Below are 23397 nucleotides of genomic sequence, written 5' to 3' on the forward strand. Positions count from 1 at the left end.
TGAAGTTGACATTAGATAATACTTGGAGCAAAGAGACGTTTGTCCGATTAGACATAACCAAGCATAACATGCTACCCATCGGCATCGTAGTACTTTCTGGGGTTTCCTGTATGCAAATGACAGCAAAGTCCTGACATTGAAAGCTAGCTATCCCCTCAGGCGGGGTCCAATTTACAGTTCATATATGAACACAAACCTCAAATTGAAAATTATTGACTCAGTTTGAAAAAAGGTGGAGCCCTAGCAAAGCAAGAAGGCTTGCATTTCTTCTAAAACTTCGTAAACCGCAATCAGCTCCTGATGAAACACATTTGTGGTTAACACATACTTTATTTCGATATGCCATTTCCTTTTGTACTTTACATCCTTCTTTCTTTTAGGTATTACCTAATCGATGTGGGCCTCACTCAAGCCTATGTAATGTGGATATAAAAAAAAAGAGCCATTGTGTAAGGTGATGTTGTATACAGAGTGGGGCAACACTTACTCTGTCATTGAGCTGTTTCTGGACCTCCAGGGGCTGGCTGCTCTTCTGGTCTGGGTTCAGGAGGTTTGGTCCGATGCAGATGGCGAGGTTGCTGGCGTCCATCTTGTTGGTCCTGGAGTGCTCGCTGATATGGTGCAGGACACACATCAAGTACTTGAGAAGCAGCAGGTTCGGCCTTGGTAACTTGTCTGCAACTCTTTATAAAAAAAAATGAGATTACAAAAGATGCCACTTCTGTATTTCAACATGCTTAAAAAAACGGAAAAGGTAACCACCAAGCCGCCACACCCCACATGAAGAACTATTCAGGAAGAGGAAAAAGAGCAAAGCGTTTTGTTCACAGGCTTCCACTGAGAAATCCAGGCTAGGCGGCTGTTTGTAGTCTGTGACTGGGTAACCACAAAACAATGAGAAAAAATTCACAAGCCTCTTTTTAGTATGAATGAATTGATAGGCACAAGAGTGTTAGACACTGTTGGCCCTCTAGTCTGTGGTTCACCCAAGACATCTGGGGCAGTATTCCACAAAGTGCCAATGGGCGCAAATGACGTCTGCACCTGCTTTCTGAACATCCTGGGCACTTTGTTCTTACAGAAGGGGCTGCAGACACTTGTACGGTACCATTTCTAATACAGAACGCGCTGGTATACTTTTAGTGCAGGCATGATTCTAAGGGAGCATTCCCTCCTTCGCACTGAGGTCAAGCCCCAGGGTAACAGTTTGGCTCTGCACCCGTTTTGTATTATGCAGATGTGCCTTCTAGAAGAGTTCCTAAAGGTATCTGCAAGGCTCCAAGATGACAAGGCAGAGAAGAGACACTCAGAAGAGAAAGATGTGGAATACAATGGAGGCAAGGAGAACCACCAACAGGAACAATAACACTCAAGAGGAAAGAGGAAAACCAACAGGAGCGAGGAATCCTGTCAGAAGCGAGGAAACACTGAAGCGAAGAAGTGATGCAACGCAATGAGAAAGAGAATTCTACCTCTTATATGCCCGTAGGACAAGAAGAAACAGTATCACAATCTTGGATTGGAAAGCCTACAGGACCACGAATGGAATGCGACCATCTTGGATAGGGAAGCAGAAAAAAAACCATTTCACTTCCAAAAGATTCTGGGATATAGAAGGGAAGAGCTAGGTCTTTCCCCATTGGAGGATTGCATGAGACTGCACCAGTGGGACTGGCCGCCGAACGGAGATGTTTATGGGCAAAAAAGGCAGCCTGCTGGCTTCACTGCTGACCCGCGAGAAAGTGCATAACACGTCCCGCTGCATGCAGTGGAACGTGAGGAAAGCTATAGGGTGGTGTGACAGGTTTGACTTGTGGACTAACAGGTTCCATCTTCTCATATTGTTTATTCAGATGAGGGGTCACCAAACAATCTACCTAATGAATATTAATTAGGCAGGTTAAATTTGCAACCCTCTGTGACTGCCTGTTAATGCAAGGACAGAGGCCTGCATGGGACAACAAACCTCCATCCTTACATTTGCATTCTTGAATGAATGGGAAACATTATTTTTAGAATATCCCACGTCAATTAAAGGGAAAGGTGCTGCTTTAATAAAACGAATTCCACTTGGAAACACCTTGAGGAGAGCAGGCTTCTGGAAAGATGTTTCCTCTCGACCCTGGACGACTGCCTCCCCCCCCCCCCTTAGGTTCACTTTTAAAGGGAAACCGTCATCACGTCAAATACCCAGGGAGTGATATTTGGGAGGCCTATCATCTCACACTCATTTGGAAACTTGCTGTGAGCCATGTTTTCCTATCACTTACTGCTTGATATCTTCAATTCGCTCGCAGATATCTTGCTTTTCCAGAGCCGCCATCCACTCATGGTAGAGGTCAGAGGACAGCAACATGTTTGGAATGCTTCGTAGGAAATCCTGGCATGGAAAAAGGAAGAGTTTTACATGAGAAGTAATTCAAAGATCAACTCGCCCTCATTCATCCATCTTGGTTACTTGTAAGACGGCAACACCTGCTTTATCCATTAACCCTAATTCGTTCTCTCCTGCATCAACTAGGTTGTGGTGCACACAATACTACCTCATGCAATGTCACCTATAACACCAGTACTGTAAGTGCCATGAGAATCACTGCCTAGTGTCTAGTGGCAACCCTGTTTTGTAAAATGGTGGTACAGAACGTCGGGTGCCTTGTTGCAAGGAAAATCAATTTTTACAAAAAAGTGTTTGCATTTGTTTATAAATGACTAACATCCTCATTAGAAAATATGATTCAATTCTAAAACTTGTATGTAGTGAGAAGATCTTTACCTTGAAGACCACTGCCAGTAGATGCACAGGTTTGCTGTCCAGGTCCACGGAGGCTCCTGAGTTGAGCTCCTCCTTAAGTTCCTTGCGGGACTTCTCATTGGCGTTTTTTCTGAATATTCCCTCCACGAAGGGACCCTTCAGACAAAGGATGGTCAGGATGTCCTGCAGGAAGCAAACAGATTGGCGATGAACATAATGCATTGCCTTGCGGGCACCCAGTGGGTAAAAGAGACCACGAACAGCTCATTAGTCAGCAGCACAGAGCCTGAGATCCAATGAAGATGAAGACCTTTTGCTGATGTCCAGGCTCAGTACCATTAGCTTTATTCGAACATTGGAATGTTGAGGGCTCCATTGAAGACGATGGAGTGCTCCGGGCTTCTAATGGCTGATAGAAGCCAAAGTTGTGGTTCACAGCTGTTGCTTTGAACAAAGGCATAATGGAGCCCGAGGGGATTTTCAGTCCCCTTGGGCTCCATGAGGCCTTTGTTTTATTTCTTTTAACATTCTGCCCTCTAGTGGCGGAATGTTCTAATAACCTTATAGCCCTCTGTAGTGAGCAAAAACTGGCCTTAAATTACCGCTCCCTAGTTAACCCCTTTGCCGCGGCCGCGATTTCACGGCACTTCCGCAAAATCGGGCCGTTGGCCGACGGCAGCACTAGCAAGGTAGTGCTCCCATCGGCCAACGGCAGCACGCAAGGGGTTAAATGCTGGAGCGGGCCTTTAATGGCCTGGATTGCCTGCTATGTTGGGCTATAAGTCTATAGTAATGCATGTTGCTGAACTGCCGCAGGCATTCCACACAGAAGGTACCTAAGGATAAAAGGCGCCCATTGTATCAATGCCAAATAAGAGGTCAGGGCTATTGAAGTGGAAGCCATGCACCAAATATCCTTTCATGCTGTGCTATTTTTCCAGTTTTTCTTAGGAGCAAAAACTGCTTCCACTAGAAAATCCCAGAATTGGTTGGGAATTATAACCTGTGATCTACTGAATGTCAGCGCATTGCTAATGAACATGAAGGCTGCATATTGTTTCATGTTTAGAAAAATGTCAACTCGAGGGTTTATATTTGTTGCTTTCAATAAATTACTGAAAGATAGTGTACTTACAGTACCCTGCACATAAGATAATTAGACTACAATGGAGCTACTCATATTTCGGGAGTACCACCAATCAATTATGGCTCATTATGCTACTTCATGGCACTGCATTATGTGCAGCTGATTTTACTGCCCCTTGGAGGTCTGTTGGGGTGTGTCTGTGCTCTCAATATGATGGGGCATGTACCTGACACATGAGGTTCCCTCAGACCCTTGCCAGGACACCAGCAAACATAAATAAATGATCCTTGTGTAAATTAAAGTGAGAGCTAGGGGTGTAATAAAGTATATAGCATAGCGACAAACAGAATGGATGATGGTTTTCACAACCAGTGTAATGACACCATATATATGTATCAATAAATTGGCTCTGAACTGCCTTGCCTTCTCTAAGCGGTTTGTATGCCAAAGATGGGTTTGCATACACCGCCTGGGCATTTCCACATTTTATATGATCCTGCAGTTCATATAAAGAGTCAACATCCATGTCTCAGGGGCACATTTAACCACTAAGGACATGTTGCAACTCTGGCCTCAAAATACCTCACTCTCCAGCAACCTTAGATGGGCCCCAGTTTTTTCTGGTGTTTGCCACGCCTGGTTATTTCAAGCCTGGGTCTTTGGGACCTGGCTGCAAATCCGGCAAAGCCAGTGGTGCATTTCAATAAAATATCACCTAAGTTTGTTAGCATCACAGTGTAGCTCTGCACAACTTTCTCTACAACATTCTGGCCAAGAAGTATTTTTTTCTATGAGTAAGTGTGACTGCAAATTAAGGATTAGCCCCTAGATTCATCAAAGTCCCGTTTTGCGAGTCTGTAATAGCGATTATTAAGGAATCGCTATTACAGACTCGCAAAACGGGATTGATGTCCAAATCGCAATTTATTTTGCGATTCCTACAGCTTCCTTATTTGCAATTAGCTAATTGCTAATCGCAAAAAAGGAATAACTCCCCATTCATTCCTATGGGCCTAGAGGCCCATAGGAATGAATGGGAAGACATATCAATGTGCGAATCGCTATTAGCGATTCGCATTTTGAGTTTGCGATTTCAAGGGTGCAGGAGTGTCCAAAGGACACCCTGTTGCACCCCTGAAATTATATTGGACGCTGGTGTTACGCACACACATGTCCCAAGGACATGTGTCTGTGTAACATACAACTGAGAAAAATGCACTTAAGTGCATTTTTCTACGTTTCCGCTATTTACCACGAGGTTTGACTTCGCGGTAAATAGCGGCCCAAAATTGCGATTTCGCAATTTTTAAATGTTTCATGAATTGCATTTAAGGAATCTCAAATAGAGATTCCTTAAATGCAATTCCTCGCAAAATTGCGAATTTTATAATAGCGATTTTTGCATTTGGGATGATGAATCCCAAATGCAAAAATTGCGCTCGCAAAGGGCCAGATTCTCAGAATCTGGCCCTTTGCGAGCCAATTTTACGTTGATGAATCTAGTCGTAAGTCAGAAGCAAGGCACACCTACTCACAAAATAATGTCTGTGTATGGGGTCCCCTGTAAAGCTGAACTCAAGCACAGGAGAATGCTAGCTTACCATGATGGGCTTCGGAAGAGAATCGTCCTCACAAATGATGGCCAGAGGTTGGTCAAACAAGGAGGCCTTCAGATCCACATCCAAGGTGTCTGACGACTCCGATGTGAGGGTGGAGCTACGCCTCAGCTGGAATGGCCAAGAGAGGACCTTCCTTCTCTTCTTGTTGCTCTCTGTTGCATCCCCCAAAAACACAAAAGCAAAGAGACACTGTACATTAACAAAAAATTCTGTCACAAGCAAAACCACAGCGCACATGTCTAAAAAGCTCTGCAGGAACAGGGAACTAAGCTGTGACCCTGCAGTGTTACCTCCTTCCGGTTGCTATGCCTACACCACAGCTTCCTTTTAGTGCCAGCGGATGTCACAAGCGCGCGCGCGAACTTCACAGATGGTTTTTTTATTCACAGAAACTCTTGGGCGGTCAAGGCTAGCGCCAGCCATGGAGGCCAAAGTGAGATCTCAGTCTAACTCCAAAACGCACCTTGTACGGCACACTGAGTTTTCTGAAATATTTTGGTGAGGTGATCATCACTTCTCAGTTCTTTTCCAAAAAAAGAGATTTTTACTCAAATTAGGGAAAATGAGTCCGTTATAATGGGAAGTAAATGTGCACAGTTAACCTGTAGAACTGCCCAGCGCTGATACTGGGGAGTCAGAGAAATGCCAGAACTTTCAAGGTGTTTAAAATTAATACATTTACTTACGATGAACCCAAATCAAAATTATTTACATAGCCAGTGGTTATCCTAAACCTCTGGCCTTGACCCAGCACTCATGGACAACAATGACCACTCAGATTATTAGTGAGACTAGCTAATAAATATCTTTAGCACTGTAGACATGAACCCCCCTGGAATATATGTACTCCTTTGCCTTAGCAGGTATTGGGGAGTAAGGTACCGAGCATTTCTCTTTGCAAAAGGTAATTTGCTAAGGCCGCTGCCAAGCAGGGACTGCAAATAGGGTCTGTCGTATGGACCAAAGGCCCCACTCTATACTGCTGCCTTTTAGTTGTGGCCTGCAAGACATACTCTGTGGTTATAGATTGGAGTGCCTGGGCAACACACAGAACAGAAATTGGGAAAGGTAATTCAACAATTCTACATGGAGAAAGGATGCTTTCCTGGCTATTCATTCAGCTTTCTGCCCAATAAATATTTATTTACAGTATGTTCAAACATGGCTTGACTGGCACTATCTTGTGAACGTTCAGAAGCCATTTTGCGAGAAAAAAACCTTACAACTTTTTTTTTTTTTAAAATAAGCCGAGTGAACAGAGTGGTGCGCAGATGACCCGTAGGGGCGTGGAAGCCTAGCGGGAGGACTCTTCGAATGGAGTAACCATGCGCTCTACAAATTCCTAACATAACATAATGGATGTGTCTGGCAGCATGTGTGTGTTAAACAGGGTGCACTTCCTCTGCCTCCTTCCTCTACCAGCGCGTGCAAACTCTGCGGAGGGCTGTGGCGGCGTATCAGCCAATGGATATCTGGGTGTATCCTAAACAACTCACCAATCAGATGGCAGATTCCATCATCATTGTAGTGAGGCGGGAAAAACGGAAACTTCTTGAGGTCACCCTAAAATCAGAAAAAAATCAACCTGTTAGCAATCAAGCCATCCACAGAAGAGGATTGCACAATTATTATCCTAGCCGCATAACTTTAAGAGGGGCATTTCTTGTTTGAGATCAACAAGAGTCATTTTCTATGTATTTTAGTTATGCCTTGTTGCTATTACATATGTATTTTGCTCAAAAGGCCTAAATGAGGAGTTAGAACTTTCTTGCTATGGCTGAGTAGCTTCAAAAGATGGGATTCCAGTAAACAGGTATCAAGTGAGATAATGTTTGAAGTCTAATTTGGCAGAGTGAACTGATTTGTTTCCTGGTTCTGAAAGAGTGAAACGGAGCTTATGTTTGTATATGCAGTATGGATAGAATAACCTTGTAGTGCTTATGAATTTTTAAAGATATCAAAGTAAGAGAGAGCCTAAAAACTGAATTCTACCCACTGGTGTTATGAGTACATGCTAAAGATGATGAGGAACTCGCTTAAACTCCCCGGTCACTTGCACCTAGGTCTCACTGCTGACAATGCTAGCCTGGGTCCTGGGTCAGGGGAGAGCTTGTTTTGTGTAAAGTGGGTACTCTAGTATGGAGGACTGTTATGTTATCTCCAATATACGTCCCATGAACTTATCGAAAACAGTAACACCCAGTGTCTGGTTTACATGAGTCGCATGAAGGGGAAAGTGTCCAGGTTCTCAATACAGGACAGTGCAGATCACATAACTCCAGTGAAGTGGCTGTTCCTCCGCTAAGGCGGAGGAGCGTCGTCCCACTGCTATTTAAGCCGTGCAAAAAATTAAAATTAAATGATAATAACAAGACTTTATTATCATTTTATTTTTCTGTGTGGGACTGGAGCTGGGACGGGGCTGGGCTCAACAGAGAGTGAGGAGTGGCTTGCATTCCTTTAAGTGCGCATGGCTGTTTGGCCAGCCCAGATGGCCGGCCAAACAGTCATGTGCACTTAGCATGCTCTCCACCTGGCTGTGTTGCACACCGGTGGAGAACATGCCCAGGCACTGCTTGAAGGGCCAAACAGGGCGCTCAGACCAAATCATGACGCTGCATAAGCATCGTCATGATTGGCTTGGAGTCTGGGTGCTTCCGGTGTATCCACTGCAGAGAAATGAGGACGGAGGAGAGGCTGCGGTGGCGGCGAAGGTAAGTTACATTTTATTTCTTTATCCATCCCTGCACCCCACCAACCCGTTCCAAGGCATCCACCATTGCTCCACTGTCCAATCCCAGTGTTTTAACAACGAGACCATCACTGTCCAAAGCACCAGGAAGAATCCCTGCAATACTGACAAAGCCAAGCCCATACAACATATTCCTTGGCGGCCATCTTTGAATGTCCATAAATATGAAGGCTCAGCCTCCCGGGATCGCTTACCTCAGTGTGGCACTCAAATGTCTCCATGTTGCTGGGGCTTAGTGTTTTAGTCTAAAACAGAGAAAGAAGAGGGAAAAATAAGCATAAGAACTATTTACCAGGAGAGTTCACTCTGAAGATTGCTCTGAACCAATAAAAACACTCACAGCATTGCAGCTGGTGAGGACCTTCATGAGGACTCGCGTTGAGGGAACGTTGGTGAGTTCAGCTCCACGGATCTCCTTGATCTGCCTGCATAGAGCACGAGGGAGAACAGGTTACCGCACTCTCCATGACACCTCACAAACTGCATTTCAGCTTCAAAATCTGCACATCATCTGTTAACAGCATGTCAAAGGGAGAGCAGGAGAGAACAGGAAGCTTTGCTGGGTCAGTTAGCCTCAGAAGTCTGAGTTTAGGCACTCTTGATTCTTGTCTCCATGTCATGTCCCAGCCCTACTCTTGCAAAACTATATATTAAATATTGCAAGGGGGTCAGATACTGGCACATTAACGACTATAATTATGCAATTCTGTGCAGAACAACGAGCCTTCTATACTTTGATGTTCTTCACCAACTAATTGCCAAATACTGATGCCAGTCGTTACAGTCACTAAACATAGGTAGTCACATAATTGTGCTGAATAGTGTAAAAAACTACAACAGTGCCCACAAGAAAAAAACTGTCAGAGTAAAACCAACAGCGCATGGATTCAGATGCATTGTCCATCTGCAGGTTGGTGTCTCAGACAGTGGAGCTACCTTCTTTGGCTGTCAATCCAGACACGTGCCTTGACTCTTTGATCTCCTCTATGGCAATGGGGGTAGGCAAACAAGTCGCTGACTGCCAAGTTCAACTGAAATGCGATTGACAGGTACCACAGAAGCCAAGGTCTGTATTGGCCCCGCCACATGGCATGTCAAGCCAAAGTAACAGGAAAGGACAGGACAAAGTTGCAGGACAGAGAAACAATAGTTTACTCTTTGAAGACTATTGAATTTCACTGATTATCTTGTTGACTGCTGCTTTTGACCTAAAAAGGGTCTGACTAAACTTATAGGCAGGACCACTGGGATTATGCAGCAATACAGGACCAAATATTGCGGCATGGTTGACTCAATTAGGCAGGAAGAAAAGGCAAATGATGTGGCGTAATGCAGCACATCATGTGGCAGCATTATGCCACTATTCTGGAATTTTAGCACAGGTGGGCAAACATTTCACCTCATAAGTACCAGTTTAGAACCTCACTGCAACAATCAGCAACTAAAAAGAGATCAGTGAGCCTTTGCAAATGGTCTGCCAATGTGTAGCACCAAGTGTGGCACTTTTTTTAGGAACTTTTAATCCGTTGGAGCTAGAAATTAATTATTTTGGCTGATATCTGCACATTAGGCAGCATATTGTGGACTATGTGGCAACTGCTGTAAATCCATGATTATATAATTCTGTGGTAAACACCACAGCCAGGAAATGTAATTAATCCACAGACCCTTCTTACAGATGAGCAATGCCTAGCATTTATATACGTGATCGTGTATACCTTGGAGGTGTTTTAAAAACCTTATTTCACACTGCAATAATATCATGGTACTGTTCCTTATTAGCCTTAACAAACTATGATACAAGCATGTGTACACTGCACCCAGCTGAGTACAGCAATCAGCCTGGACTCCAGCACACCCTGTGACATAGGGCCTTATTTAGATGTTGGTGGACGGGTTACTCCATCACAATGGTGACGGATATCCTGCCCACCAAAATATAAATCCCATTTTTTCCTATGGAATTTATATTTCGGCAGACGGGATATCGAAACGGAGCAACCTATCTGCCAACATCTAAATCAGGCTCATAGTAACTTAGCGGTAATTTATTAATACTGACTATGCAGAATCACCTAGCTACCCCAGTGACATATGCACATTATATTAACATTTAACACACATATAGAGAGTTGCTGCAGTACCACAATAAATTTGCAGTTATTTAGTGATTCTGTAGTTAAAAGCGATTCTGCAGTGACACAGCAATACTGTGGCGACAAGGAATAGTGTAGAAGCGTGGGAATACTGTGGCATTAGGGATACTGCATAACATAAACATATTGTATCAACAAAGCAATACTGCAGTGACATTAGGATTCTGAAGATATATAGGGACACTGTAATGGCATAGAGACAGTGTATACACATAGGGATGTTGCAGTGACATAAAGACACTGTAGTGGAATAAAGATACTTTAGTAACGCAGGTTTACAAGAGTAGCATGGCAATACTCAACCATTGGGGACTCTGCATCAACACAAGGACAGTCCAGTAATAAACTTATTTTTATTAACCCAGAGATACAGTAGTAATGAAAAGCTACAGTTCTATTCTGGGATAACACTGTATCAGGGATTCTGCAGTTATATATAAATAATGCGGTGAATCAGCATCGGGGTACCGCAGTGATGTATGGATACTCTGGTAAAATAAGGATAATGGAGTAATCTAGAAACACTGCAGCGAAAGACGGAGAGGTGAGGTAGTAACTTAGGCATGGTGCTGTAAAAACATAAGACTAGACAATTAGAAATTGAAAGTCTTGTAGAAACACATTTCACACAGAAATCATGAGTGGGTGTTTCATCAGTAATTGTGTGTTAAATATATCTATGGTCCTCATATTTTATGTAGATAGACAGATATGTAAGGCAGAATGTTTCAGTCGAGTGAAGGGGGGAGTGCTTACACATAGCCTGAGACTTATAAGAGGTCCGGCAAATTCCCCTAAGAAGACCAAGCTATCATGACTGAGACATCTGGGAGCACAACCACCCTGCGAAGATCCACCACTGATGTACTCTGAATGAATTGGAATACACATCAGCAGTGACATGTTCTCAACGTGACCAGAGCACGTGCCAGGACCTAATGCAGCCACACCAACTCTTCCCACATAGGACATGTGCAAAATCTTTCCTCTCCAATCAAACAAACATGTGGTGCACATATAATCACTCTGGACAGTTTGAGATCTATGATGACTCACTTAAACAGCTGTGCTACCCAAATGAAAGATAACTGTACCATCAATAGCAACAATATATAATTCTCAAATGTTTCCAACCATTTTTTTCCAACGCAATTTGGGTTTCCCAGGAATTTCAAGTAATATAAGACATTACCACAATAACATAACAGAATGTATGTAACATAAGCATGTGAAGATAACATGTCATGGCGACGCTCGCGCTTACCAGACTAGAGTGTCCAGCCAGAGCTCCTTGACGTCCAGAGAACTGCAGAGACAAGAGAAGAGAAGACAGCATGACATGTGCTCCTACTTCACCGGGGAAGCACAGACTAAAGAGTCATATCGACACACGGGCAGCTATAAGTACAGAGGGGGGCGGGCGGCGGAAATCCACCGAGTCATGGAGACCGGAAGGCGCGTCACGGCTCGCGGCGGCCTCGGCGGCTGCAGGGAGCCCTCAGCAGGCCTCGAGCCGTCACTTCCTCTTTCCTCTCACTGCCACTCTCGCTTGTTATTTTCTTTCAAAAACGGGGCCATTACCCGTGGAAAAGGTGACAGGTAGAAAGATCCCCGCTGCGTCATCACGGGGAAAGGACGCTCTGCCTGTGAAGGGCGGGCACGTGGAGTCGGTGGGCACAACACACCATTTCTTCACCTGCGTGTTATGTGCAAACTGAGAAGCTTTGAAAGGGGACAGGTTTAAATCACTGAGACACATCTGTGTACAGCCAGGGTAGTCCACACAGTTGGGTTATACCAGTAACTCCTAGGAGGTGTTTTGTTGCAGCAGTGCTTAATTTGTAAACAACATAGGTGCCAGGGCTCTCGTCAGAAGGCCACTGCAGCTTGCATCACACATTGCCCTTGCCAGCACTGCCAAAGACAGTACCAACATAACTACAAACCATCACACTCCTACAAATGTGACAACTGGACTATTTCATGCCCCCAAAGCTATAAGGATGGCAGGTAATAGCCATTTTAAGGAATAATGAATTAATAATTAACTGTTGTTGTAGTCATCTCTAAATTAGCTAGACAACAGCTACCTTGTGGCAGACTGTCCTAAGCGTCAGTGTTGACAATTAAGTGCTGGTGCTGAGCACCGGAAACAGCCAGCTCAAATTAAGCAGTGTGTTGCAGGAATTTGTGCATAATTGTTTATTACGTAAGGGTTTCAATTGGTTGTTACATTCTCATAGACAATTACAGAGATACCTTGACTTTATAATTAGAGGCAACTGTCAGAGGGCGTAAGGTGGATAGCCCCGGCAGTGTAAAGGGACACCGCATGCAGGAGGTCCTCATGCAGTCAAAGGCCTTTATTATTTATTTATTTATTATTTGATGAGTGAGTGATAGGACTAGTGTGTGACTGACTATGGTGGGAAAGCCAAAAGAAGCAGGCTGCCTCGGAATGGAACGTGGTACCCCCATGAATGTGGTGAGTAGTACAGGTCGGGTGTGTAGATGCTTCACATTTCCAACCTCAGCTAACCTTTGGACCTTTTAGGTCTAATACTTCACCTCATATTCTTATTGACAGTTCTCAGAACCAGAAGTCTGTCTCCCGTACCCACAGGACTACCTTCACCTCCATACCGCCTCTATGCACATCTCTCACACCCCCCTCTTCAACTGCATTGTGAAAGCTCTTACACAAGCTTTTTCCCATTATTAATCTCTTGTGTAATTCCCTCCATGTCATCCCAACACCACCCTGCATTCTGCCTCACCTGACTTCCTTGAATTTTGTCTGGACCTTGCCTTCCATGTTTTCTTCACTCTCTACTCATCACCCCAGATCACTCGACCCATCTTCAAAAAACATGCTTTCACTCAAAAGCAAATGGTAGAAAGCCTAGAATCCTTTGCTTCTCTATACTCAAAGGTCAGCCTCCTCTTTCCATTCCTCCTCAACTCTGCGACTAAAAAATGCACCATCAATGGAACCAACCCCTGGTTGCCACAAACACCCTTTATGTGCACAGATCACCCTAACTCTGACACCCTATGACACTTTTTAGGTCAGGCCTGGGCAGAGCATGCGCTGCTCTGCAAGACATGCTGTATTCGAGTATGGACTTGATGCTCCGCCCACTCTTCACCCATATTTTTCATTGGCTTGTTTCATTGTCCTTTGTAAATGCTGACTTCTGATTCGTTAATAGGTTTGTTAGTCCCTCCTTAGTGCAGCTTTGTCTTCATTTCTAACATCCCATGAGGACTGGCCCTTTTACTTCTGTTGTTACACGGTATGTCTTATTTAGTCTGTAAGCACTACTTTCATTAATGAGTTTCTCCTTCTGCAGGCACAACATGCTTTCCTGCAACATTCAGCGCACCATGAACGCTTTCACTTTCCAAGCAAGGCTGACTTTAGCACTGGTGGAGCCCTGTGCGACAACGTTTTGTGGTGCACCCAAATGACCACCTCCGCCACAGATTCCCTCACTACCACCATTTGATAGTGCCCCTCAAGTCTCCATAACCACTGTCTCTTAGATTAATTTAGTTTTATAGCACCACTCATACCAGTTTTAGGTGTCAGAACACTTTACATCACACACACATTGCACAGAGACAATCATACATATGTAAATGAGTGTATAGGAAATGTTACATAAGACAGAGGACTACAAGGTGTAGGAGTCAAATTTCATCCATTCTGGTAGGCAGTATAGTTTAAGAGTCCTTGGTCTTGAGAAACACAAATTCTGAATTTTGCACCAATGTTAGGGGTTTTCTTTAATAATAAGAATTGATTTCTACCTAATGAAGCCATTTTGTAATATTAGGATAACAAATGACTAGGCAAATAAACACATAGCTCTAATACATTCCTTGCAGTTAGCAGTCAGCTCTTTAATGACAATATATTAGGATTTTAAATTATAAACTGCAAGTAACAAAAGGATCTCTCTGACAAAAGCGGTAACCCATTGACCAATTTATATTATGGTTACTTTGTGATCTGAATGGGACATGTTCTTTTCAGCAGGCATATTTTTTTTAAACTTTATTTGTAGATTTGAAACAAGTACACGCAGCGGCACGCTGTCTCAGGAGAGGAAACATTGGAGATACACATGAAGGGAAGACTGTGCATGTATACATTCAGATATACAGTGATCAAGCTGCAAAAGATGATAGTCCAACAATATGTCCCAGATTCAGTAATAGCATATATTCTTGCCAGTCTGTATATCAGTCCAGGAGGCAGCAGCCGCGAGTCAACAGCAAGAGAAAGAGAAAGAAGATGGAGTAGAGAAAGAGATCTCGAGTGGATATCAACATGAGAAGGGGTAAGAAGGAGGATAGAGAGACATGAAAAAAAGGAGGGAGAGGGGAGGGATATGTCTCTGGTCAGGTTGGGTAGAGGAGCACTCCGGTGTGTGGCTTGCCCCCCTATTGGCAATGCAAACAACATTATAGCCGCCTATACCTCCACTGCTGGAGCATGTGCACGATCATCGGAATGTGTTTGTAAAAAGCTTTGCAGTGGTTCCCAGATGTTGTGGGGGCGAGGCTGTACTGGCATGAGTTACCAGAACTCAGTAAATTGGTTATGGCAGAAAGTAGCATCCCTAAGCTATTCGTCCCTCCGCGGTCTGCGCTTACGGCCGCAGCAGATAGCCACCCGCCTCTTAGCTAATAACAGCATCATGGCAGCAGGGGCGTAACACAGACCCCGCAGCCCACGCGGTGCGGGCGGGCCCCTAGCTCCAAGGGGCCCCCTCGGCACTGCACTCTGGCCGGAGAGCTCCTGATTGAGCCTGGAGGGGGCCCCCCTAAGTACCGTGCAGGGAGGCCCCCTCACTTTTTGTTACGCTAGTGCATGGCAGACAGTCCTCCTTACGTCTGAGGGGTGCAGCAGGCATATTAACCCTCTGCACTACAAGTCAACATTTCTTAGGCAAAGCTCTGGTCCCTCTCAAGGAAGAACATTAATCAAATGAGTTATCTTGATATTTTTATTGCTGGAACTAGGAACGCAGCATCATGTGCTTTAAAAACAATAAACATGGCGCCCCCACCCCAAGGTGGGGGCGCATGGTGCCAATGTCACATGGCGCCAATGCACTGATCGCACTGCCCTAGAGCCGGCCCTGTTTCCAAGCAGCCCGGGACAATGGCGGTCGCTTCTTTGAAATTAAACAGAGTTTGAGCTATTGGCATTGTAAATAACAATGCCTTTTATTTATGTGTTAATTACCAAAACAGATAAAAGGCATTGTCATTTACAATGCCACTAGCTTAAACTCTTGCAAATGCGAGACCTATTGCATTGCAAATGCTTGTTTAATATATCCATCCACTTTGGTCTGCCTCTCCCTCCACTTCACAAAAGCAGCAGCCATGCCAATACTGAGGAAACTATCATCCAAACCTCCACCCTACCTCCTCCTTCCTAGATGTCTTCCTTCCAATATTTCTAAGCTGCTAGAATTCACTATACTCAACTCCTTGCCCTGCAGCTTTCTGGAGCAGCATCAAGACAACATCACCAAGGCACCATACTTAACTTACAAGACATCACTTGACACATTCCTGCTCACACGGACCACAAGAAGCGTATATGGCACTGCATTCTCCTATCTCTCCAAAAGGCACTTTGACCTTTTTTGGTGTTCTGCCGGCTCCTTCTGCATCTTTTCCGTTGTGAGGTACTACTGCCTTTGGCTGTGCTTTTCTTATATGCCTAAGACACCCATATAGTTTTCTTCTTCTGGCTACAAATGATCCCTCCTCATGCCTGCTGCCTGGGACTGTTTCCTTGCGTGTATTTTACTGATGCATATAACTGTATACACATGTCAGTCCCTTAAATATGTGCTCCATCATGCATTAAGTATACTTCTGCACTCATAGGAAGTCTAAATATAATTGTATATCAGTTATATATGACCAAGGCCCCGTGTGTGGTCGAAGTGCGTCTTTGTTTTGTTTGCCAAAATAAGCCTTTGTAAGCAGAACCAACCGGATACAGGTGCAACCATACGGGGAACATCCTTTACAACGCAACTTTCACTCCGCACTACCATTACGACGCAGCTATTACAACACAAGTCGTTACAACCACTTGGGAGGGCGCTGTAGGATAGGGAATAGTTTAATTTTCTATCCAACACCTTCCCTACTATCCACGGGGACTGGAGTTGGAATAGAAAATTAAACTATTCCACTCTCCAGCGCCCCCCAACGCAAGCTGCATTGTAATGGCATGCGGAGTAAAAGCATGCGTTGTGATGTCATACATCCCAACCATACTGCATATATCAGTGACAGTGCCAGTGCACTCGCATAACTATGGCTACACTTCTGCACCTATAATTATGCACATATGCGTATCAATCTATAATAAACACCAATGAATATATATGCACAGCCAGGGCGGTCGGAGTAGAAGCCAAAGTCAGCACTGGCAATAATGACCAAACTAGTTCAACACTGCAGATTGCTTGACTAGAATGGGTTTATGGGGCCCTGGTTGGTTCCTAGGGGACACTCCTGCTCTGAAATTGGCAGAACTGCCAGTCCTGTTCAGTGGGTGGCCATGTTTCTGATTTTTTTTAACACACTATATACACGGTTCCTCGACGGTGGGTACCTCTGTGTGCAAAGTGCACATACATATTTATGTTCACCCACCCTGGCTGTGATGATGCCTCCGCATGCATGCTGCTTTCGGATACATTTCTGCACCACTGCTTCCGAGGACACATACTGTGTGTGACTGTGTGCTGTGCTGCTGTCTCATGTGGACATATCTGAACACTCCTAATGCTTTCCCATCAAAGCACATCCAAACAGGTATGTGCAGGACTGCTGCATGTTAATGTGTCTTGCACTAGGTTTGATGCCAATTGTTTTTTTCCCTTTATGAGTGGTAGAAATTAGCTTTTTGCAGTTATTAGAAACCTGAGGTAATGCTGAGATCTTTTAGAATTCCCACAGTGACGGAAATGCATTTCCAGCACTTCTTCTGAATCCTGGCATAAACGGACTTGAATGAATGAATGAATGAATGAATATGGAAATGAAGAAAGAGAACACCACACCAGGCTGACATACAAGGCAGCACCCAGAGCTATGGTGGGACTGGTGTAAAGGGAGGGTCTTTCTTTCTCACCCAGCCGCTGGACAGGCACAGATGATGGATTCGTGTGACGTCATTGATGAGCACAGGCAGTCATGGTAGATGCGTTGAAAATGAGCCCTGTGTAGCATGGGGTCCCAGTGGTGAAGAACCAGGGCATGGGTGGGATTGACGGGGAGAGGTCCTGTTCGACTGAATTTCCTGTCTCAGGGAACTTGCTAAATCAGGGATCTCCAACCTTTTCTGTAGTAAGAGCTATTTGTGTTCAATAGAAATACTCGAGAGCTACGAATATTATTGCAGATGCAGTAGTAACTACATCTACATTTGCCAAGACTATATTAGTGACCATAAATGCAAGATTACTAGCAGTGATCACCCCGTACCTGCAGTAATGCAAAAAATGCGTTGTCAATATGGAATGCCCCTACATGGGCAATACACAACATCCACAGCTGCATTGCAGCTGGCACCAACTTAATAATATTAATAAAAGTCTCCCCAACATCTTTGATATTAATCAGCTTTAAATATATTTTGGAAATTCAGCATTTTGTTTTTCAAACAGTTTATGAATTCTGATAATGCACACATTTTTGTTTCAAATGCACGATTTTCAATTTTGGCAAACATATATTCATTCAACCAAGCATAAGCTGCTAATTTAGTTGATTGTGGTGAACACAGGGAAGCTACTTCCAGGTAGCTGGAAAGCTACGAGTAGCTCACAAGCTACTGGTTGGAGAAGCCTGTGCACTGTGGGTCTTAAGATGACTAAGCCTGAGGGGTTGTGTAATCCTGTTAGAGGATGAGAGTTTGGCCCTAAGCGGTGGACATATTTTGGGGGTTGATTTTCCAGAAGCTGCGGTAAGGGCTATTAAATGGTGGGGTGAAGGGTGGCAGGGAGTTTTGGTAACCCATGAGGCATGATTCTTCGCAACACTGGATAATCGTGATGTTGCTACGAGGACATCCAATAAAACAGCAGATGAAGCAAGTGAATTCCTTAACATACTTCTGCAGGAGGCGGGGAGGATCTTGGGAAGTATGACGTTACAAAGCATACTTTTACAACGCATACCTTTACAACGCATTTTTTACAACGCAACATCCATTACAACGCATTCCATTACAACGCATGCCATTACAACTAATTTTTAAAAACTACCTTTACAACACATTCCATTACAACGCATACTACCTTTACAACGCATACTATTACAACACATAACATTACATTGCATGTATGGTAAGTATTGGAGAGTGTAGGGGTAAAAATTACTATTCTATCTCCAGGGGGGTGCAACAGTAGGATAAGTGTTGGATAGTGTAGGGGTAAAAAATACTATTCTAACTCCAGGGGGGTGCAACAGTAGGGTAGGTGTTGGATAGTGTAGGGGTAAAAATTACTATTCTAACTCCAGGGGGTGCAACAGTAGGGTAAGTGTTGGATAGTGTAAGGGTACTATGCGTTGTAATGTTATGCGTTGTAATAGTATGCGTTCACCAATGATTTTGAATGATGGTTGGGACCTGCATAATAATGCCTCATGGTAAAAGAGTAGGTGGAATGATTCTCCAAAATATTTAGTGAAAAGAAGTTTAAGAAAGCACATAATGTTGACAGATGTGACTGCAATTAAAAACCCATGCAGCCTATGTATGCTTATGTATACGTTCATGTTAACCAATGAGGGATATGTCATCTACTTGTAAGTGCTTTGGAAACTTGTACAAGCAAGAGAAAATAAGGATTATGAGTCAAATGTTGAGTTTGAGTCACAGATTTTACAGTGTGACTATCTGGCGTTTCTCAGAGCACTCCTTGAGCCTGATAACGTTTGTTGTGGGAACGCCTTGGTATTAATTGGGAGAAGCACCGCCCAGTAAAGGCGCTTGCGAGGTAGAATGCTTGTTGACCAGCTTGGTGCGGGTCAATGCAAGGAAGAGAAAAGAAACCCTCAGGCATCCTGTTTCCCCTTCTTTTCAGTCTCCGATTATTGTTCCGAGTACAGGTACTGAATTTGGTTCTCAATATATATTAGTTGTTAAGCCAATTGGCACCCTCCTGGATTTAACTGCAATATACAAAATAAGCAGAGATTCTGGTTTCCAGTTACAAACTGATAAAACACGGCTGTAGTAACTATTTGCTTTTCAGTAGAAACCAGAAAACACCAGCTTTTGCTTCATTTTTACTGCTTTGGCAATCTCTGCTGTCAAACAGTATAATTGTCGCCCCTACCTATAAGCACTTGTCTGTAATGGATGCTTCAGCTATGACCAATTAGGGCCATGATAATCCACTTAACATGCTCTTGTGACCAACCACCAGGTTGCTGCACTCCTAGGACCTACTTCCATTCCTGTTTAGGGCACATAGCACGCCTCATATGGTTTTAGCTTACAGTTCACCACGTCTAAATCGGCATTGGCCAGCAGGTTCACAGCTAAACTCTGTGTAACATCTCATTTAAGGGAAGCAGCACCTTCACAATGTCACTCTCCTTCACCGAGAATGGGATACAGGTCTGCCAAGTATCACGCATCAAGTGTGACTCTAGCGCATTTCAGTGTGGTGTTCCGCATCATCTCACTGAAATGCATTGTCACGCATTTTAATGCCACTGTCTCAACACTCAGTACCAGTGCCGAAACTGGCGCCTGTGACACGTCTGTGCGTTGGCTCTGCTGCTCCCCGACAGGCCCAGTAAACAGTTAATGATCTTGTCAGCAGCGGCTGAGTGCTACAATGTCAAATTTTAGCCCTGCCATCCTGGCTGCATTGAAATTCTCGCCCACAGCGCGCGGCTGACTGTCACAGAGTCACCGCCCAATTATACAGAGACCCGAGGTGGGGCCTGCCCTCAGCAGTGATTGCGTACTGGCTGGCGCACTGCGGGGGTGTGATCTCACGTCCTGGAAGGAAGTGAGGTCGGATTTTCGAGCGGCGGGAGACTCAAGTGGAGTCGACTGGAGTGCTCTCTCAGCTGTCCCGTCCTCATCCTGGGCAGCACTCTGAGACTGTCAGAGCGCTGCTGTATGTGCATATTACCGGCGTTGGACTGGACGGCAGCATCGTCGACACTCTCAGCATTATGATGGCTGTGCATGAGAGAGACCTCGGGCGCTGCGGCGGGGGGCTGCACAATGCTGTGCGGCCGTGGCGACCCAGTGCCTCACCGCCGCCCGCGCCAGGACCGAATTTGCACTCAGAGACAGAGTGCCAGAGGACTATGAGACTACAGAACAAGACAAGTAAGTACTTTGGCCAGGCCTGGCTGCTAGCCACCACTGACTTTAGTTGTTGTCACAGTAGAGTGTCCACTGCAGGTCTCAGGTTTGTTCCCCTCACAGCTGAATATATTATCTTAAGCGGCGTGCTTCATAAATTAAGTTGGAACAAAATGCGGTCCGTGAGTATTTACAGGCTTTTTAATTCAGGAAATACTGAATAGCTGGACGGAATTGCATGTATTTATTGGCAGCGAGGGAGGTGCTCTTCGCGCACTTTGAAAAGTACCGAGGCTGCCGGCGTCGCTTGTATGGAAATACAACTGCATATTAATTTCAAGTAAGTGTGTGTCTAGGGTTTTATAAGGCACTCTGATACCCATAGGGTCTTGTGACAGTGAGAGCTATAGAAAGCGGCAAAGATAAATGAACGTGTAACTTGGAGACAACCTCAGAATTCTAAACTTAAACACCATCAGGCCTGCTGCACTAGATAGCCCTAGGCCTGCTGAGCAGTGAAAGCCTAAATCTGGTACTAAAAGCCAGACAGGGGTATTGTGCATGCAGAGTCTGAGCAATGGGGTTTGATGCCAAATCTGAGGCGTGCTGCACACAGAGTTTAAGGCTTGGGCGCACTGTATGCATACTGAAGCTTGCTACACACAGATATCCAGCCACATGTAGGCTGAGACTGAGAGATGAGTCGTGAGGCATGCTATCTAAGAAGGCCTGCTGCACCCAGCTACACTATGCACACAGACGCAAGCCTCCTGCATGCATACAGCATTGTGCACAGCTACACTATGCACACAGACGCAAGCCTCCTGCATGCATACAGCATTGTGCACAGCTACACTGTGCACACTGATGCAAGCCTCCTAAACGCACACAACATTGCACCGAGCAACACCATGCACATAGACGCAAGCCTCCTGCACGCAAACAGCATCACACAGCTGCAAACCCTGCAGTGTCCACACCACACACAGAACGAACCTGCACTCTATAATACACAGACAGTAAGGCCTGCCGCCATAAGGCAGCGCAATAACTGTGGGGCAGTTTGAGGCCTTCTGCACATGGGGCAGAGACCTGATGCCTGCAGTGCTACGAGTCAGGCAGAGATCAAGGGCACACCAAACTCAGCAGTTACTAGTCTGTCTGCAAAGTTGTTTTACTCATTTAATTTACTTTTAGAGGAGCGCATGGGTGTAATTTCTGATATTCATATGTTTCCCTTGCCTTCATTGCTTGATTTTGCTCGCGAGAAAGTGACACTCAGTCATTGAATGTCACTCATAATTACACTGAAATTATGAAAATGTCACACATAGCAATCTAAAACCTTGGCAGCTATGGGGATAGAGCATGCTTTCGGAAAGCTGCCATCATGATTGTGACAACAAAGATCACAGTGCATACTGGCATCTCCACAATCGATGCAGCTCTTTAACCACTTGCGCGCTAGCGGTTTTCCCGCTGTGCGCTGGATTTTTCAAAAAGCCGCGTTACATGACGAGCTCAGCTCGTCATCAGCGTACGAGCGCCGTAACTCATGACGAGCTGAGCTCGTCATGAGCGCGGAAGGGGTTAAACACTGCACCCAACCCTCCTGTTCTTAGGTTTACATTGTGATAGTCTGAAATGAATGCCTCTAGTTGCCTCATCCAGTTCTTCAGAAGGAGTATCATGAATATGTTCAGGCCAGTTTTGATGAAACTGTGTGGATTTTAGCACATGAGTTAAAGTGGAAAATCTGTGAGTTAATGTATACACTGTAAAATTCACAGCTCAGAAACAGGAAGAGGCAGCCACCGCACTCTGTCTCCAAGAGAGTGCTGCAGATAAAACAATGTCAGCAAAAACAAGGACAAAGACTCAATCTGGCACACTGACACAGGACACTTTCATGATGAAGCCCCCGCATCACCAAGTTCAACTTTCATTCCTACTGCCTCCTTGTCTTAATGAAGCTGATGATGGTGCTGCAACAAGGCAACATCCCCTTTACAAACAACTCTGGCCTAATTTAACGAAAACACATTGAGCTGTGTTTATTCTTTACCCTAAGAAGGAAAATGCACTAGAACAGTGAACTCTGCACAGAACACAAAGGTAAAATGCCCAATGCACCGGTCCCCATATAAAGGCTTGGTAAAAATCAATACTTAGAGTTCTTTGTTCTGGCTTTCAAATGAACAAAAAATTCCAAAGATGTTGCCCACCAATATAAAATATGCTTAGTACATGATGTGAACTGCAGTAACATTTACGAAAGGCATCCTGCAGGTTGTAAACTTTCTTTACTACCTCAGCTACTTCTTCATACAGCAGCTCAGCTTGGTGTCCCTGCAGTCCCTGTAGCTAATAGTATGTATTTTAATTCCTCAGCAGGCTTGTTTCCTATGACTGGGTAGAGTAAAAATAGGCACAGACCGGACTGTAATAGTACATTTATTATTTCAGTCCTTTCTTGGTATGTCGAGGCAAAGAACAGGATAACAGGATATTGTGACACTGGCTTGCAATGACCCAATATATACATCTCATTCCCTAAATAGAAAATACATTTCCACTTATTGATTTTTGTCATTTGTTTGAAGAACAGAGCAGCGGGAAGGTGTGCTAATTACCACCTATTAACCTTTTATCTGCT

The 23397-nt window shown here is 44.5% G+C and overlaps 1 protein-coding gene across 2 annotated transcripts in view; it reads right to left on the minus strand.

Moving 5' to 3' along the window:
• The window catches only part of TAGAP (T cell activation RhoGTPase activating protein), a 493639-nt gene that overhangs the window by 6341 nt on the left and 463901 nt on the right, over window positions 1-23397 (minus strand). For both annotated transcript variants that reach the window (XM_078649131.1, XM_078649132.1), the window contains exons 5-12: window positions 11631-11672; window positions 8551-8635; window positions 8405-8455; window positions 6955-7021; window positions 5441-5610; window positions 2774-2935; window positions 2271-2380; window positions 488-683 (exon numbers count right to left, since the gene is read on the minus strand). In XM_078649131.1, the coding sequence (XP_078505257.1) occupies window positions 488-683; window positions 2271-2380; window positions 2774-2935; window positions 5441-5610; window positions 6955-7021; window positions 8405-8455; window positions 8551-8635; window positions 11631-11672 (883 nt within the window). The remainder of the gene's footprint in view (window positions 1-487; window positions 684-2270; window positions 2381-2773; window positions 2936-5440; window positions 5611-6954; window positions 7022-8404; window positions 8456-8550; window positions 8636-11630; window positions 11673-23397) is intronic.

Source organism: Lissotriton helveticus, chromosome 6, assembly GCF_964261635.1.
Source record: "Lissotriton helveticus chromosome 6, aLisHel1.1, whole genome shotgun sequence".
Taxonomy (NCBI): domain Eukaryota; kingdom Metazoa; phylum Chordata; class Amphibia; order Caudata; family Salamandridae; genus Lissotriton; species Lissotriton helveticus.